We start from the raw sequence: 16,024 nt of genomic DNA on the forward strand, positions 1-16,024 counted from the left end.
GGCATTGTTTCCCCTGGCTCTCCTAAGGGCTGCCCTCATCTGGCACATGAAGCATCTCAGTCGCCTGCGCACCTTGTGTAAATGTCCTCCATTAAACCCTCGTAAATAAAGCTGCAGAATGGGTAAACATGGTTCTGGTGTGAGGGAAGCCTCTCTGTCGCCGCTGTCTTTCTTTTTCTTTTTTGGGAGAAGCGTGTTTGTGTGTGGCCGCCGGGGTTCACAGGGGGGAGAACCTGAACCTGACATAAGTGGGGGCCTCAGCCCCCCGGCGGAGCACTCCAGCACATTCACATTGTGTGTTCTCTGCAGCTTATAGCCTTTGAGGTGGGCTGCATTTGCATTCTGAAAATAAACAGATGCCTTTCAAATGTATGAGCCTGGTGGCGTCTCAGATCTCAGCGGGCCTGAGGGACATGCTCACCATCGATCAGATTAGACCATGCAAAATAGAACCATTGCTCAACAATGTACTTGAGCTTTCCTTTCCTGTGCATATAATTTACCAGAAAAACACAAAGCCCGTTGACAGAGTAAGTCAGCAGGCTCGGTTTACCGTCCGTCTGAGTTTAGCACGTCTCAATAATCACACGATGTTTCCCCACTGCTGCACTACACTCCTTATGTGCATGCTCAACTCATTTCACCTCCTCCAGCAAATGCAATACAGAACTGTTTGGTGGTTTTGACGAGTATGTTGTAAATGGTGTTACATTGGATAACTGTCTGATCATCTTGTTTAGACTGATGACAGCGGGAAGAAAAGGCTTTTCCGACCGTGCGAGGGCACGTCTGACTTTCATATCCTGTGCAGCTTACAGGGGCCATCGGGTGCGTCGGGACCGTGGAACCCAGAGGCACAGATGTCACCCTGAGGCTGGAGGAAAGACCACCAAGGAGGAGCAGACAGGGTGAGCTTTGACATCCTTTGTCCTTCAGGGTCTGCTCTCTCTCATTGATGGCATATTTTCCTGCTGTTTGATTTATTTATACATTTTTTTTTTGTACTTTCTTTTGTTTCTTGTGGTGCAGACAAAAGTATTAGGATGTGACTGAAAACAGGACCTCCATTAGAAATGCCTTGCAGGTCTCACATACCTGTCAGTCCTCTTTATCCTTGCTGGATGGGCTCCTTTCACCCTATAATGTACTGCTGTTTAACCCAAAGGAGAAAGCTCCTCCTTGTGCACCACTTCTTTCACTTTTATAAACGTAATAAATAACTTTCCACCAAGATAGCGCACTTGTCTGACCACAAATAGGGCTGGGCGCTGCGCTGGTCTCCAGATGTACGAGCGGAGGACTTTATGTTTATTCAGCATATGGGCAGGCCAGTCATTAAGAAAGTATGTGCTAAGCAGGAGGGCAGCCACCGACTGAGCAGCGGTACGAGGTGTCGATGGTCTCGATGTTTAGCTTCACTCTGCACCACAGCTCACAAATATCAGATATTACACACCCAAGTATTGTTTTATGATTTTGGATGAGTAGATTTTTACAGTAAGAAAGCAGGAAAATGACTATAACAATAAACACAGGTGTGTAGAGTTGCGTAGCATCTCGGTGAACTTCTCAAACCATAAATCTCGTTCAAATCTTTGGTGTCTTTTGGTCAACGTTGTGCATTTCTCTCCAGACTCCATCTCCAAAATACTAGATTTACACATCTGAAAATGTTATGCTGGTTGTATACTCAAACTGAGCAGCGCCTCATCGGGGATTTTTCTCTCCATGTTTACAATCATATTCCTTGGTGAGAAAAACTTCAAACCTCCACTTAACAATTCTGTTTAATCAGTGTTGGAATCTCTCCACATATATTTATTTTGACATGATCTGGCCCATTTTTCCTCCTGTAAGATCTATGTTCTCACCTACATGCTGTTCTTATCCCTTTTGATATCCCTCCTCTCTGCCACGCATCAATTCTGTGTTTGCATCCAAACAGCAGAGCCTCCAGTTGCATCACTACGTCCAAACTGGATGAGATCTTGTTTTTCTAGGCTCGAAGCATGACTGCAACTGGCATGCAGCATTGTGTGTGCACATGTTGTCTTTTTGGTGTTTGTTTTTTAAATAATGCAACATGGGTGATCATGCACAGAAACATATTGCTGTCTTCTGCTCTGCAAATTCCACAATCATGATGTTTTAACTATTAAACAAATAGAAAAATACAGATCATGCAGATTGCTGTTTAATATGAAGATTGATTGTGTAGTTTTATGATGATCGTTTTCACAAAGGCTTCTTACTTTCACAGCTATAACCCAAAGAGCAAAGAGGCACATGCAGATTACATACATAAAGGAAATGTAAGTAACAGAATATCAATGAGCATTTTCTTGTGCCTTACTTTAGCCGTGTATGTGAAATGCTGCTCCTCCACAAAGCAGCTTTAACCCAGATTATTCTTTGGGAATTTTTTGAGTCCTTGAGACAAAAGAGTTCTCTTGCTCCAACCTCCATCTCAGCGGAGAAGACAGGGTGGTACAGGAATGAGAGAATCAAAAGGCTGGAAATTCACGGCTGAGAATAAATGCTCGCTCTTCCCTGAGGTGATTTGTCTTTGCGCTCCTCTTTCTACAGATGTTAGACCCCTTTTTTAGTAAAGACCTGAGGTTCTTTGGTAGCACTTTGATATCCTGCTCGGATTCAATATGTGAAATAGAAGAGCCACTCCGTGACTTGGAGCACATCACAGTCTTTGAAGTCTGATCCAATTTTTGCTGCTCACCATTTGATGTTGAAAGGATGAAATGAGGAAAATGTACAGTTTTTGCCAGTAACTCTGCTGAGCATATGTAAGATTAAAAAAGCAAAATCCTTTGGAGGATGTACTTAGAAATGTTAAGCAGATTAATACTTTCCTATAGCTCTTTTATTCAAAGATAAAATTAAATATGAGAGGAAGTCTGTATGTGGTGTTTTTTACCCTCACAATTAAGTCAGTGTGGTGCTGTTTGCTGGGAGGTAGGGCTAGTAAAGGGGGATATGCAATTGCATTAGCATTTGATTAACATTGCAAAGCACATTAATGGGTTTGAGTTATATGAGTGCCAAAATGTAAATTGTAAATAAATGAATACAACATCTACATTACTAAATTGAAAAAACACATTACAGGGCTTGCTTTAACGTGTATCTATTCATCCTGTGCTTTCATTGACATTGCTCTTCTGGGTGTGTTTACGCCTCCTCTTTCAAGGTTGGCCCTGACAGCCGAGACAGACAAGTGAAAGACATCAAGAGAGACAAAGGCAGAGCAGAAGACAGTGTAACGAAGCCTTGCAGGGAGACAGCTAGACTGCGAGACATGCAGTGTAAACAAGGTAAGCCCGAGCACAGAGCTGGCGGTTGCAGGTAATTACACAAAGAGACAGCAGAAATCCCGCTTTAATGGATAAAGTGCCATTTTTAATACGGGACCCCTTTCAACCTTTCATCCCAGCCAATCCTCTGCTGCCATTCTTTGTTGACAGCAAAAGAGAGAGGCATTATGGGTGATCATTTCTGTGGTATTTTAATAACCCGGGTCAGCTCATCGTAAAACGTCTCATGGCAAGTGGGGGGGCTTTCAAAGTGGCATGAGCACTTCAAAGCGTTCATTCTCCCGCATGGCAGGCCCTTCACTAAGGATCTCATCAGTGACTCTAATAGACCTGCACGGTAACGGTGACAAGAAAATACACAAACCCTGATTTGTTGAACATATGTTTGGTTTGCTTTTTGCCCTAGGCGATGAATTACATTAATTCCTGCTGCCTGGAAGGCTGAGTGGGTGGCTGTGCAGGGGGCCTCCGATTACGGCCGTCGCCCAGCCCACCACTAGGGTAGCCTTGGTAATGGGGCCTGGCCCTTCATTAATGTTATTAGAGGGGTATGAGGTAAGAGACGGAGGTGGAATAGCGTTTAGCGGTGCGGCTGAGAGATTACGGGGATTAGACATGATAATGTAACATAGACGGGGCTCTCCAGCGGGCCCGGGATTAGTGTCAGCACGCCACAGCAGGTCTGGGTTAGATAGCGGCTAATTCGGTAATGCTGCATACAGGTGACCCCCGCTCCCAGGCATCACGGCTGCTGAAGGGAGGCAGTGTTTGATGAGTTTATAATGTCAGGGTGATTATGGAGGGAAGCATTGCAGCGAATGGTGGAGCGACGCCATCTTTCTCAAATGTGCGTTTCGTCCTGCATCACTGGAGCCCCCACTCAGTCGACACAAAGTTTTAAATAACTTTCTTCCTTTTGTTCTTTCGTTGCCGTTTGAAACCGAAGATGAGGGTGTAAAATGCTTTGTTTCATTTTTAAAAATCACATTTCTTTGCACTTAGTTTATCATTTGTTCAGTCCATAAACACATTTCATTGTTATATAGCATCAGAAATCTATTTCTATTGATGCCTTTGAACCATGAACCAGCACAGTGCTTCTCTTTGTACCGTGTCATCTAATGCTCTCAATCCCAACTGTTTTGGCTTGTGACTCCTTCAAATCATATCCACTTGAATATCCTATTTATAGCCTTATTGTGGACACGAGTTACGAGCTGTTCTCTGACACAGATTGTTTAGTTTAAGGGACTTTTAGAGACATAAGGTGAAACTATTCCGTTTTTTAAAGATGACATGAAAAACAGACAAATCTATAAAATCAAAAAAAGTTAAAGGAAATAAACATAATTTAATAAACAATGTTTTTATCATCTTTTTAATCGGTGCATTTATTATCCTGTGATTATAATTATTAACAATTTACATCCTGAAATAATGTCAATCTAGAATTAAAGAAAATTTCAATGTCTCCAAAAGAAATTGACTTGTTTCAATAATTTATTCTTGAAATGTGTCCCTTTGTAAACAAGAAAAACAAAAGCAGGTTGCTGCCCTGGAATGAAGAAATATCACAATTCATCTTACAGATACTGATGGAGAATTTTTTTTTTGCTCTTTTGACCCCTCGGGTTTATGTCGGAGACCCCTTGGCGGGTCCAGATCCTCAGGTTGGGAACCTCTAAGCTAACACAGCCTTGTTATAGTGTCATTGGCATCATTTATTTCACCAAGTGTAACCTTATTAGACTGCTTTTTCTTCTTCAGTAAACTGAAAGGTCTCTCCAGTCTCCACTGACTAAATTAGCCTTGAGCACATGAAAAACATTTCATACCTGACAGCTTAGTTCTATTTAAATTTCCTGACCAAAAAAAAAAAAAAAAAAAGCCTTCACTAACTCTTTAGATATTTTGTGTGGAGATTTTCAGGTATTCATCGTCGCTCCTTTTCCTGCCTCCTTTATGTTCCAAGGTCTGCTTGTGGCTCCGACATCTTTCAGGAAACTCCATTTGAATATGTTGAGGGAGGCCACGGTGGCTCAGGCACCCAGGGCACACTTTGATCCCCGCAGATCTGAGGGGGCTTTTTTTTTTTTCATCCCGAGGTTGAGCGAGTCGTGGAAGCCTTGCCCTGCCAGATGTTTGGAGACCAGGCTCCTTCCTGTGTCTCATCCTGCTGTCGCCTCTGGTGATCGCGTCGGTTCTCTCAGGCTGAAGCTCAACCTGGAGTGTTTCAGGACACTAGTGGAGAAAAAGAGAAAATTAGCTGTGGAAATTGAATTACTCCACCCCTCCAGACACTCGCACACACTCTACACCCTGCTCCCATTAAGGCCCAAACAGCAGGGCGTGACCTGGAACCTCTCAAGGTGTCCGACGGACGTTGGGTCTTTTCTACATGATTTAACAAAGCCTGTTGTGAAGGGAAATGCTTTTTTCAAATATGAAACAAAGCAGTCCGGTTAGAGAAAGGATTTAAATAGATGTGTTTCACTGAATATCTGACACCAGCCAAGGCGGCCGTCTTCACTCTTGAGTCAAATACCCACGGTGTTGTATTTTATGGTTTATGGTGGGAAGAGCGCATTTAAGCACTTTGTACTTCAGGCGCTCTCGGTTGTCTGCAACACCAACCTTTGATTCTCCGTGTTTTGTCAGTGGAAAAGTTCCTCGTGCACAGTGTATTCATGTAAGCCGCACATTCAAGTCGATGGCACCTCTCGTCACCTGTCTGCCGAGCCTGAATATTAATACAACATGTTTGGAAATGAGTCACTGAGACGTGTGCAGAAAGAAAGCCTTTGCTAGCAAGTAGCAGATATGATCAGAGCGCTGCTTATGCTCCTCAGCGTGGTAAACAGGATGGTGCCGAGGATCAGTCAGAGCTGACTTTATGGTTTATGAAAGCTGAGCTACTTATGTTAACAGGCTTTTTGAAGATTATAGTTGTGGTAAACATACATGTCAAGAGAGAGACAGCGATAAAGTGGAGCCACAACACACAGCCCAATTACCTCTGTGCCTTAGAAGATAGTTAACCTGGCGGTTTGAAAGGATGAAACGATGAGAAGAAAGAGGAAAATAGCTCAGATAGTGTGGTCTCAGTGGTTATAGTTATGTCCCCTCAGTGCATAACATGGTACAGTCAATAAGAATTGATTTTGTTTGTCGCTCCGAGCTCTTTCTGTGCTTTATAGCTGCAGCTGGAAGAGCTCAATGGGAATGTGTGCACAGTTTTTACCCACACTGAGGTCATCCCACCCTCAAGTACATCTCACTTTCCTCTCCTCTCACTCCCTCCTTCTGCTCTTAAACATCTTCCCACTTGTCCTCCCACAAGGTTCGCAGCCACCAGGTGCTGCTCCACAACCCTCCTCCACAACCCTCCTTCACCACCTCCACCACCAAAGCAGCAGCATCAACATACATCTGCCAGACAAATGATCCACCCTCTCCATGTTCTCCAGACAAATACACTCCCTCCCTCTCGCTGTCTCTCAGCCTTTTGATTTATCAGTCTGTCTCCACATATCGCTGCGTCTCAACCGGATGCCTTCAGTTTTAGGCAAATTACAGGCTCGACGTAGCGGCAGCAGAGATTTGGAAGGGATAGGAAAGACTCAACTTAACGGAAGGAGTTGCCTCTGTCTGACGCTACCTACGTAATCCTCTTAATGTCAGTGGGAGTAGTTAACAGGATGTACTTCCAAACTACTCATCATCACAATTCCAACAGAATAATCTCTTCAGACATAAAATCAAGGTGGAAAATTATACTTGGAGTTCTCTGTAATTTTGCACATGTAGATTGAGTCACTTTAACAAAGTTTTTTCAAACAAAAAACCTTATTAGTTTTTTATTGTTGTTGATGAAAAGTTTAATATAACTAATCATATTTTATTGAATAAAATTACTTTGGATTCAAGTGATCAGGAGAGCAAAAAATATTTTCAACTTGCTTTTCTTGTCATTCACGTTTCCCTCCTCACTACTTACTGTTTACTTGCCCTGCCAGGTCACAGTTAGAAATTACATCTATTACGACTGTTAAGAAAAAAGATTGACTTCCACAAAGTTCAGAGATTTCACCTCCATTTCTTCAGGAGTCAAACTTCCAAATTTGCTGCCAGCGGAGATGATTGATTTCAGTGTGAAAAATTGCTTTTAAGTAACAACATCCTCTGCTTGCATTAGTGAAAACAGATGCAGGAACTTCCCCTTTTTTCAACATTATCTGCAGGTCTTGATGAGTTTGTCTTCTAATTTAAAGCACATGAGTCCAAAATGATGAATTCGGTAATAAATCTTAGGCTCCCTAAAAAGTTCTGGAAATCGTCTTCAACTGAAGATATCTGTTTAGGGTCTTTGTTTGCCGCTGAGGAATAATGTCTGTGTGTGTGTGTGTTTGTGTGCGTGTGCACACATGTTTGTGTGCATGTGTGGGTTTATGTGTGTGTGAAGAGGCAGTTGTGAGGTAGAGAGGGGTCTGGGTTGCACATGCCTCATTTAGACATCAAAGGCCCCTGCTGATGATTTTTCCTTATAATCCATGCCTTTTGGTGCCTCTGCTCCCTCCATCTGAATAAACAAAGCCCAAGTGGTTCTCTGTGGTCTGGGAAAAGTCAGGTGATTGCGGCGCGTGATTTGGGAATTAAATCGATACATCTCTAATTTATTCCACTAAAAATCCCTTTTAGCAGCTCTTTTATGTTGTTTCTGAGGAGCATTCTGGTTTTCAAGGGATTTCAAAGTGGTATTTAGAGCTGTAATACGACTCATCTGCTACTCTTTGAAAATGAAAGAAGCACCTATCTCAAAAAAGAATTCCTGCCCGTTTTATCTCGAGAAGCAAACATGTACAATATGTAAGTCTCTCACCGAGAGCAGCAAACTCTGCTTGGCTCTCTTTTGATCGGGAGAAATCAATATTGTGTGAAATGCACTGCCTCTGTATTCCCAGTTGACCAATATTCCTCCCCACCCCAAACAGCAGAGATATCCCACCATCATTTAGCAAACCCCCGGTGCGAGCCACTGTCTGACCCCTTCCCAGCTCTGGCTGCCCATGTCCAAGCTGCACCGCCGTGCCAGAAGCCAGTTTGGCAGCCTCCCTGCTTGTAATATATCTGTAGGAGCAGCATTCCTCTGGGGCTGGCCTGGATCAAATGACAGTGATTTCCCAAACAGAGGCACAGAGATGGGAGGCCTGACCCATCCTCTGATCTTCTACACGCTCTAATCGCTGCAGGTCCGAATGGATAAATTCTGAGACTGAACCTCTCACCAGATCTGTAGTGGTAAATTCACCACCTTAGAAAGTTTAGGCAAACATCTAACTGTGTCTAAAACTGCATTTGTGGTTTAAAATAAACATATTTGCCGTAATCTTAACTGCATGTCTGTAATCACAATCAAACATCTTGTCAACATTCATAGAAACAGGTCAAATAACGCTGTTGAAAGGTGAAGACCTGGAGAAAAGTCCGTTTGTCAATAAACTTGCAGTTTTTCATAAAATACATTTCTAAGAGTCCACACTTTTTGTAGGCGCAGCTGAATTTTATTCTCCGATGCAAACATGGTGTTTCACCGTCGTAGCTTAGCATATTAGCATGGTCACACTGCGAACTAAATGGACTTGAAAATGTGCAACCCCAACCACAACATATGTCTGGGTGCATTCACTGTCGTGGCAGTGATTCACTTGTTTCAGTTTTCCTCTGTTCCCGAGTGCTCCTCCGGGATGAAGCCAATTCCTGTTTGGGCCGCCAAAACAATCCATGAAGTGTTTCGTTGCCCTCTCTGTGTGCCTGTTATTCAGGGTGAACATGATAGCGGGCTGCAGGCGGTCCCGTCCCACTCAATAACTGCAGGGCAGAATTTATTTTCTGGTGCATCTCCGGTGCTCCGTAACAACTGCTTGTTGTCTTCAGTTTGAGCCGCTGCATGAGCGTTCCAGAGGATCACCGCTACCTGTGAATGTGGATTGTAACACGGAGTGATCGTGTTTCTCGAGTGTTGTTTTGTCACCACTTTCCTACCGTCTGCTAGATGAATAGGTTTATGGCATCTCGTAGGCCAAGTGTCCTGTCTCGTAATGTTCGTGAAAGTGAAAACTAATTCCCTGCCCCGTGTTTCAGATCCGTTCCCAAACTGAACGGTTCTTCCTCGGGCCATGTTACTCCCTTTGACGAAGTTTCATGAAAATCAGACCCCTAGTTTTTCATTAATCTTGCTGACAAACGAACAAACTCTTATTAACTCTGAGTTAATAATCACTAAATTGAAAGTGCAGCGAGAACATAATGGGAATGACATTTTCAGGTATTTAGTATGAAACCAATTAATATTTTACCTGATGATTACGCTAGCTGAAAAATGAAGGGCTCACCCTTCATCTTGACCTGAACATGATTCTCTGAAGGCAGTGCTGCTCTTCTTCTTCTTCTTCCGTAAAGCCATTTTAAACTGATGTGTGCAGAGAGCCTGTTAATCTGGCAGCAGCTGAGATTTATTTTTGCTGTTTGGCCAACTCTTAGAATGAATGTTAATTAGCTGCAGCTGAGTAAACTTACTGGCGACAGTTGTCATTAGAGCTGGTCATTGGGTTTAAATTTAACTTGCTGCACTTTTTAAAGACATTAGTTAAGATTAAGATTGTAACATTAAATCTATAAATCGTCAGGCGTCTCCCGTCTGAAGCACAGAAGGACTCAGATATTGCCATGCTTGCATCCAATGCAGGTAAGAGTCGGTGCATTTTTTTTTTCTAATATTTGTAGACTTGCTGGTACCTAAAAGAAACAACACAAACACAAACACACTGTGCAGTCTATTGTACGAAATGATTTCATTTTGAATTTCTGTTCAAGGATGTTGGGATTCATTATTTGTGATTGAGTGCTTTGATGCAATTTCAGGGGAATAAAACATTTGTTTATCAAAACCGTTTCTGCATCATTAGCAGAACAATGTCCTACATACAGACGTTGTTTAACTAAGATGTAAGGTGCAACCATTTTATTTGTGATGATTTGTTTTCTCTTCGTGACAGCATGTCATGTAGATGCAGGAGCTCTTTCAGGTTTCAAAATCTAAGCACCCACATAATGTACAATTAATGTCAATGTACGATTTTAACCCAAGTGATTACGATGCAACTAAAACAAGATCATTTTTAGAGGAAATACAATTTTTTTTTTCCCTCAGTACAGAAGATTTCTGCAAATATCCTTAAATACTCAGAGGTACTAAGGATTCACACAGTGGACAGTTGGCACCTCTGAGGCATAGGAAGATAAGATTCACGGTAAAAGTTCACTAATATCTCAGAACTGACAGGAACTTTCCGGGAATTTACAAAGTGTGACTTTAGTAAACCGGTGCTGGTTTGAATAACATCAAGAAAACCGAGAAAAGATTGAAGGGGTGGCGGGAGACCCTGCTCTTTGATGTGGAGGATTGAGATGTGATGAGGTCTGTTCAAAGTGAGTACAAAGTAGTGTTAAGATGGAAAAAGCAAATGCAGCTTTAGTCAAGGTAGAGAAGCAGAGGTAGCAAGAGATGATGAAGAAATGTCCTGTCTCACCTGAAATGCAGGCAAAGAAGATGAAACGTTATCAGACATTAAATATAGATGCTTCCTTGTTGAGGTGTCTGAGGTTTAAAACACACTTTTGTAACCTATGAATTTTGAAAGCCGGGGTGAGCGGCGGTGGAAGAACATAGTAAGCCCTCATAATTGTCTTGTGTTTGAATAACCACGTTATCACACAGCTCATTATCTTTGGTAAGTCGTCAATAAGCTTTCACTTTCTGTGGTGCGATGAATAATTCATTCTTGGGCACACACTGTTTTGAACAATCAGGAAAAACAAGCCGACACTGCCAAAGATTCAGTCATCAGCTGGAGGAGAAGCAGAAGAAGTGGAGAAGTCTTCCTGGAAAATCTGAACGTACAAACGACGTTTCGCTGTTTAACAGACGACACGAACGTTTGTTTCACTGGTTTGAGTCGGAAGTGTGTAAATCTGCGTGGCGTCCCGTAGAGTCGGTCAGGCTCTTGTTCAAGTGGTGGAAATGGGTTTTTGGTTTTCCAGTAAAGTGGACGTCGCTTCACTTTAAAGGGACAGTCCGGTAAAAACAGCACAGATTAACTTCCATTCACTTCCATCAGCAATTTTCATTTTCATTTTTTGGAAAATGATACACTTTCTTTGTGAGATTTTAGGGAGAACATTTATAACGCGTTCATGTCTGCATGCTAAAGCTAACCTGCCGCTTGTTAGCCCAGTTTGCTAATTTGTTAGCTTCAGAGGCTTTGGACAAAACCAGGCCAGCTGTTTCCCTTTCAGTTATCTTTATAATAAACAACAACAACAACAACAACAAAAAGAAGAAGCTATTTTTAACAGAGTTGGGCTGAATTTTACTCTGTAGAGAATTTATACCTCTGTCATTACTACGGTGACATTTTTCAGTTGCAGTACATTAGAAATGGCCGCCTTACCCTGATCATGTTTAACAGCAAATAATGAACAGCACACCAAGAATGTGTGACACCGTACTGTTCTCATGTAATCCAGAAAACAAAACTTCATCTTCTGAAAGACAACGACGAAACAAGGCTCATTTAAACAAGCCTCCACTGACTACTGCTGCATTTACAAGATATCATCCAGCAATGTGTGACTCACTGAGATAAACGTTAAATGCATTAAAATAAATAACTTTCTTCATCACAAACTAAATATATTAAGATGTCTCATCTAATAAAGACAGTTATTGAAATTCTCTCAGGGCTTTAGACCCCAAATATTCAATTTCCATGTTACAATCACACAACAGACAGCGTGCTGAAAATCAATGAGATTATCTGCACTTTTTAATATTGACCCACTTTTTGTGTCATCAGTGCAGAATCAGATTTTCCAGGACTGTCACCAAACGACAGTCGCATCTTTCTTCACATTAATGTGAGTCCGTGGTGTCTGTGAAACAAGGAAGTGACAAAAAAAACAGTCATTTTCCAATAAGCATTGTTTGGGTCAAGTTGCTGTGTATTGTAACTTCTGTGACTGTGTTGGTTCTCAGTTGTGACGAATGTGAAGTTAAAAATCAGATCTGATAATTATCTTTCTGTCTCTTAGGTTTGTTTGACTGGTTGTAGAAACATGATTAGTCCCGACTGCACAGTTTCACCTCGTGTCTGCTTCCATCCCGGCAGTTTGTCAAATTTAAACGCCGACTGCTGTGCACCTGTGAGGGGAGATATAATTCGACGTGGTGTATATGTTTGGATTTATGTAATATTAAGCTGTTATTGAGTCATCTCATCGGTGGAATTACATAATCTCACTTAAGTACATTTAGAAAGTTTCTGTGACTTCTCTGTCACACAAGGTTGCAGATTTCAAACGTCGAGGGCAGAATCTGTTTACTGCTGCTGTCGTCATCGTCAGTATCGTGTTGGTGCTTGTTGTTGTTTTGCCCGCTTGGATCACTGCCCTCGTTTTTCCTCTGTTGCAGGTCCAGTGATGAAGCTGCAGCAGAGAACTCCTCGCCGGCGGGGCCAGCAGCCCAAGCTGCTCAACAGCCCTGAAGACAGCCTGTACTACAACCAGCTAAATGTGAGTTCAAAGTGCCGATAAAGGCCTTTGTCTGACTTTGGTTCCACATGATAATACAATTAAACCTACCTGTGCCAGACCCTGGAGCCCCACCCCCACGCTTCTCTGCCTCTTGTCTTGAACATGTGCTTATGCTCTTTATCTGTTGCTTTCATGTCAGGATGTCTGCCTTCACGGTGAATAATTGATGTGGTTTATCAAAGCTGAGCAAGATGCATGCTTCATCAGACTCACTTGAGCCCTTTGATCAGAAAAAAATTATGCTGTGACTTCTGATATTATCAGCATCTGCTCGCATTCAACACAAAATCACTTTGAATTAAAAATTAATGACTCTCTGCTCATCTTTTGACTGTGTGCTCTTGGCCCTTTCCTCAGAGAACTCTGGATTACCAGGGGAGCAAGAGGAAGCCGAGAAAACTTGGGTAAATAACTGCTTTCCTACTTACAGCAACTCTAAACAGAGCAGGCCCTTTGTGGAATAGGAGAATCCAGAAATGGAGTTGTTTTCTTATAATGTAAATGGAGAGCTGAAAATAACAGGCTTTTTATGAAGAGATGCTCTACGTCACTGGAGGAGGAGGAGGGGGGGTTACATATGAGGCCTTTGTCAGCATGCTAATTTTAATTGTTGAAGGTCGGACTTGTATTTGTGCTATAAATGACATCCTGCTTTAGATGAGTATGGTCAAAAATAAAAAATAAACGCCTCATCGCTGCATCTGCAAATATTGTTTTTAATCTAAACGTCTGGCTGTTCCCATCATGAGAACTGTGTCACTGTTCGGTATCACAGGAACTTCTCACTACTTTCTTGTCTTCTCTCACATCACAGTCAAGTCAAAGTGCTGGATGGAGAAGATGAGTACTACAAATTACTGTCAACTGTGGAGTCAATCCCCGAGGAAGAGTACGCGACCGCCCCCTCTCCCACCCTTTCTACCGGGCCTCTCGTCAGTCAGAGCTGAGCCTTACATCCATGTCAGCCGGTAAGACAGACGCATCAGACACGTTAGACAGACACTCCAAAGAACATCCTCCGTGTTGGATGTGCTTTGGAGTGTGGAGCAAGTAGCAGTGGTGCAGAATAAGCGACCCTCATCTTTTAATGCAAAGTCTTCAGAAAATGTTTACAGGAACAATATACTTATCATCAGTAACCGTTTTAAAATGGTTTTCTGTCAATATTGTACCATTTTTCTCTTTTTTTAAATTGTTTAATAATAGTTAGATATGCCGGATTTTGCAAGAGGAGTTGCTTCTCACTTTGTAGTATTATTTTGGTGTTTGTCGCTTTTTATAGAGGCTGAAATCCTGCACTAAATGTGCAGCTATTATTTAGCTGACAAACTGGTACAGATGCTGCATCCATAAATTAATTAATGACAATAGACATAACAGAAAGAACGCACCATCATGTGGTGTATTGGGAGAGGCGAGCTCATTAATTAAAACATTTTTGCTAAGTCACAATAAAACGCAGCATTCACTTAAGTCTGTAATAATGTGCGAGATGTTTAAGCTCCACGGAGCTGCAATTAATGATCCTTCTCATCGTCTGTTAACTGTTTTATTGATTGATTCTTCAGTCTGACATGTTAAAAATAATGCCAAATATGAAATGAAACTGTCTGATCTACATTCAAAAGAAAAATTCAATATGCAATGATATCCACTGAAGAAAAGTGCTGTTGTTTTAAAAGCTTTAACCAGCACGTTTCATGCTTTAACTTGATAAATGATTTTCTCATTGAAATTTTCTTTGACTTATTTCTGTTGTTTTTCTTTAATGGACTGATGGAGTCATCACTTCAGCACTGCTCCACATTTACAATAAGGAGAGCCTCATTCTGCAGGCAGCGTGCTTCCACACTCGGTGGTGTTAACCTGACGTAGGAACATCTCCCTATTTTTGAGCATTATGTCTGTTGTCTACGACGGATCCAGAGACAAATCCTTGTGAAACCCAGAACTCTTTCGATGAGTTCTCCCTCAGCGAGTTGCCTGTAGTTAGAGGGGCTTTGTGCTGTCTGAGAGCTGGAATCACCACACATAGCTTCACAGAGGCAGAGCTAGACCTCACTTTGAATTTCACCCTAAATACAGGAATTTTCTTTTAAGATGTGAAGTGTCGGAAATGCAGGGCTGGCGAGTTGATTTGTGGAGCTTTTTTTTTTTTCATTTCAATTTGCATATCATTTACTGCATCTCCCTTTGTTGACACCCGAGGGCCTGAGAAGAGATTTTGATCTTAATAGGAAGAGTAGGGTGGTACGACTGAGGATCTCATCCTCCTTATACTCAGCGGGGAAAACATTAGAGCTCTGCCTTGATAGCGAGACCGGCTTCACTTAGGTTCAGATTCACAGGAATCCTGGTGGGTTTGAAGAGGCCCAAAGTGTTCATCAAATCCAAGTGCTCAGTGCTGTGAGGGTCAGACTCAGGTTGAAACACTGAGGACTGACTCATCACCCAAACACCACTGGTTATATGTTTTATTTCTCCCTTTTCATCATGTGATCTGTAAGGTCTGATGACTTTGAATATTGTTAAATCTTGTTCCAGTGAAATTTAAAATGGTTTTGACTCCATGGGTTTTGTCACTTGACAGCTCTGTGGTTTTAACCCTGTAATTTTCTAACCATAACTGTGCCGTTTGTTATTTTGAACAGCCACAGGGCTTGTAGAGCTAATGTGGTTACTTTGGATAGTTTGAAAAGTTACACATCTCGTCACACATCTCCTTGAAGTCAGACCAACTCTACACGTTAGAAAAAGTATTCAGGTCATTTACCAAATTAAAAGAGATACCACAAAGTAAACGTACTGCATCACATGGAAGAGTCCTACATTATAAAGTACTTGCAGGAATTTGTACTCAAAATACAGATTTTGAAACCGAATATGGCACCAGTCATTTTATATTATTTGATTATTATTCATGTGTAAGTATTATTTAAAGGTGCTGTTGATTGAGCTGAAGGTATTTTCATTTTTATAGATTGTTGGCAGTTCATCTATAACAAAGCATTTTATTTTAAAAGATCGTTATCAGTTTTGTTTCT

General features: G+C 41.8%; 1 protein-coding gene across 1 annotated transcript in view; it reads left to right on the plus strand.

The window, feature by feature from the left end:
* The window catches only part of myo3b (myosin IIIB), a 61,391-nt gene that overhangs the window by 40,917 nt on the left and 4,450 nt on the right, over positions 1-16,024 (plus strand). The window contains exons 30-35 of the mRNA XM_069155224.1: positions 812-908; positions 2,261-2,312; positions 3,206-3,329; positions 12,859-12,959; positions 13,338-13,384; positions 13,795-13,948. Of these exons, the coding sequence (XP_069011325.1) occupies positions 812-908; positions 2,261-2,312; positions 3,206-3,329; positions 12,859-12,959; positions 13,338-13,384; positions 13,795-13,927 (554 nt within the window). The 3' untranslated portion in view covers positions 13,928-13,948. The remainder of the gene's footprint in view (positions 1-811; positions 909-2,260; positions 2,313-3,205; positions 3,330-12,858; positions 12,960-13,337; positions 13,385-13,794; positions 13,949-16,024) is intronic.

This window comes from Embiotoca jacksoni, unplaced genomic scaffold, assembly GCF_022577435.1.
Source record: "Embiotoca jacksoni isolate LCO1_2020_lvr unplaced genomic scaffold, fEmbJac1.0.p SCAF_2, whole genome shotgun sequence".
Taxonomy (NCBI): domain Eukaryota; kingdom Metazoa; phylum Chordata; class Actinopteri; family Embiotocidae; genus Embiotoca; species Embiotoca jacksoni.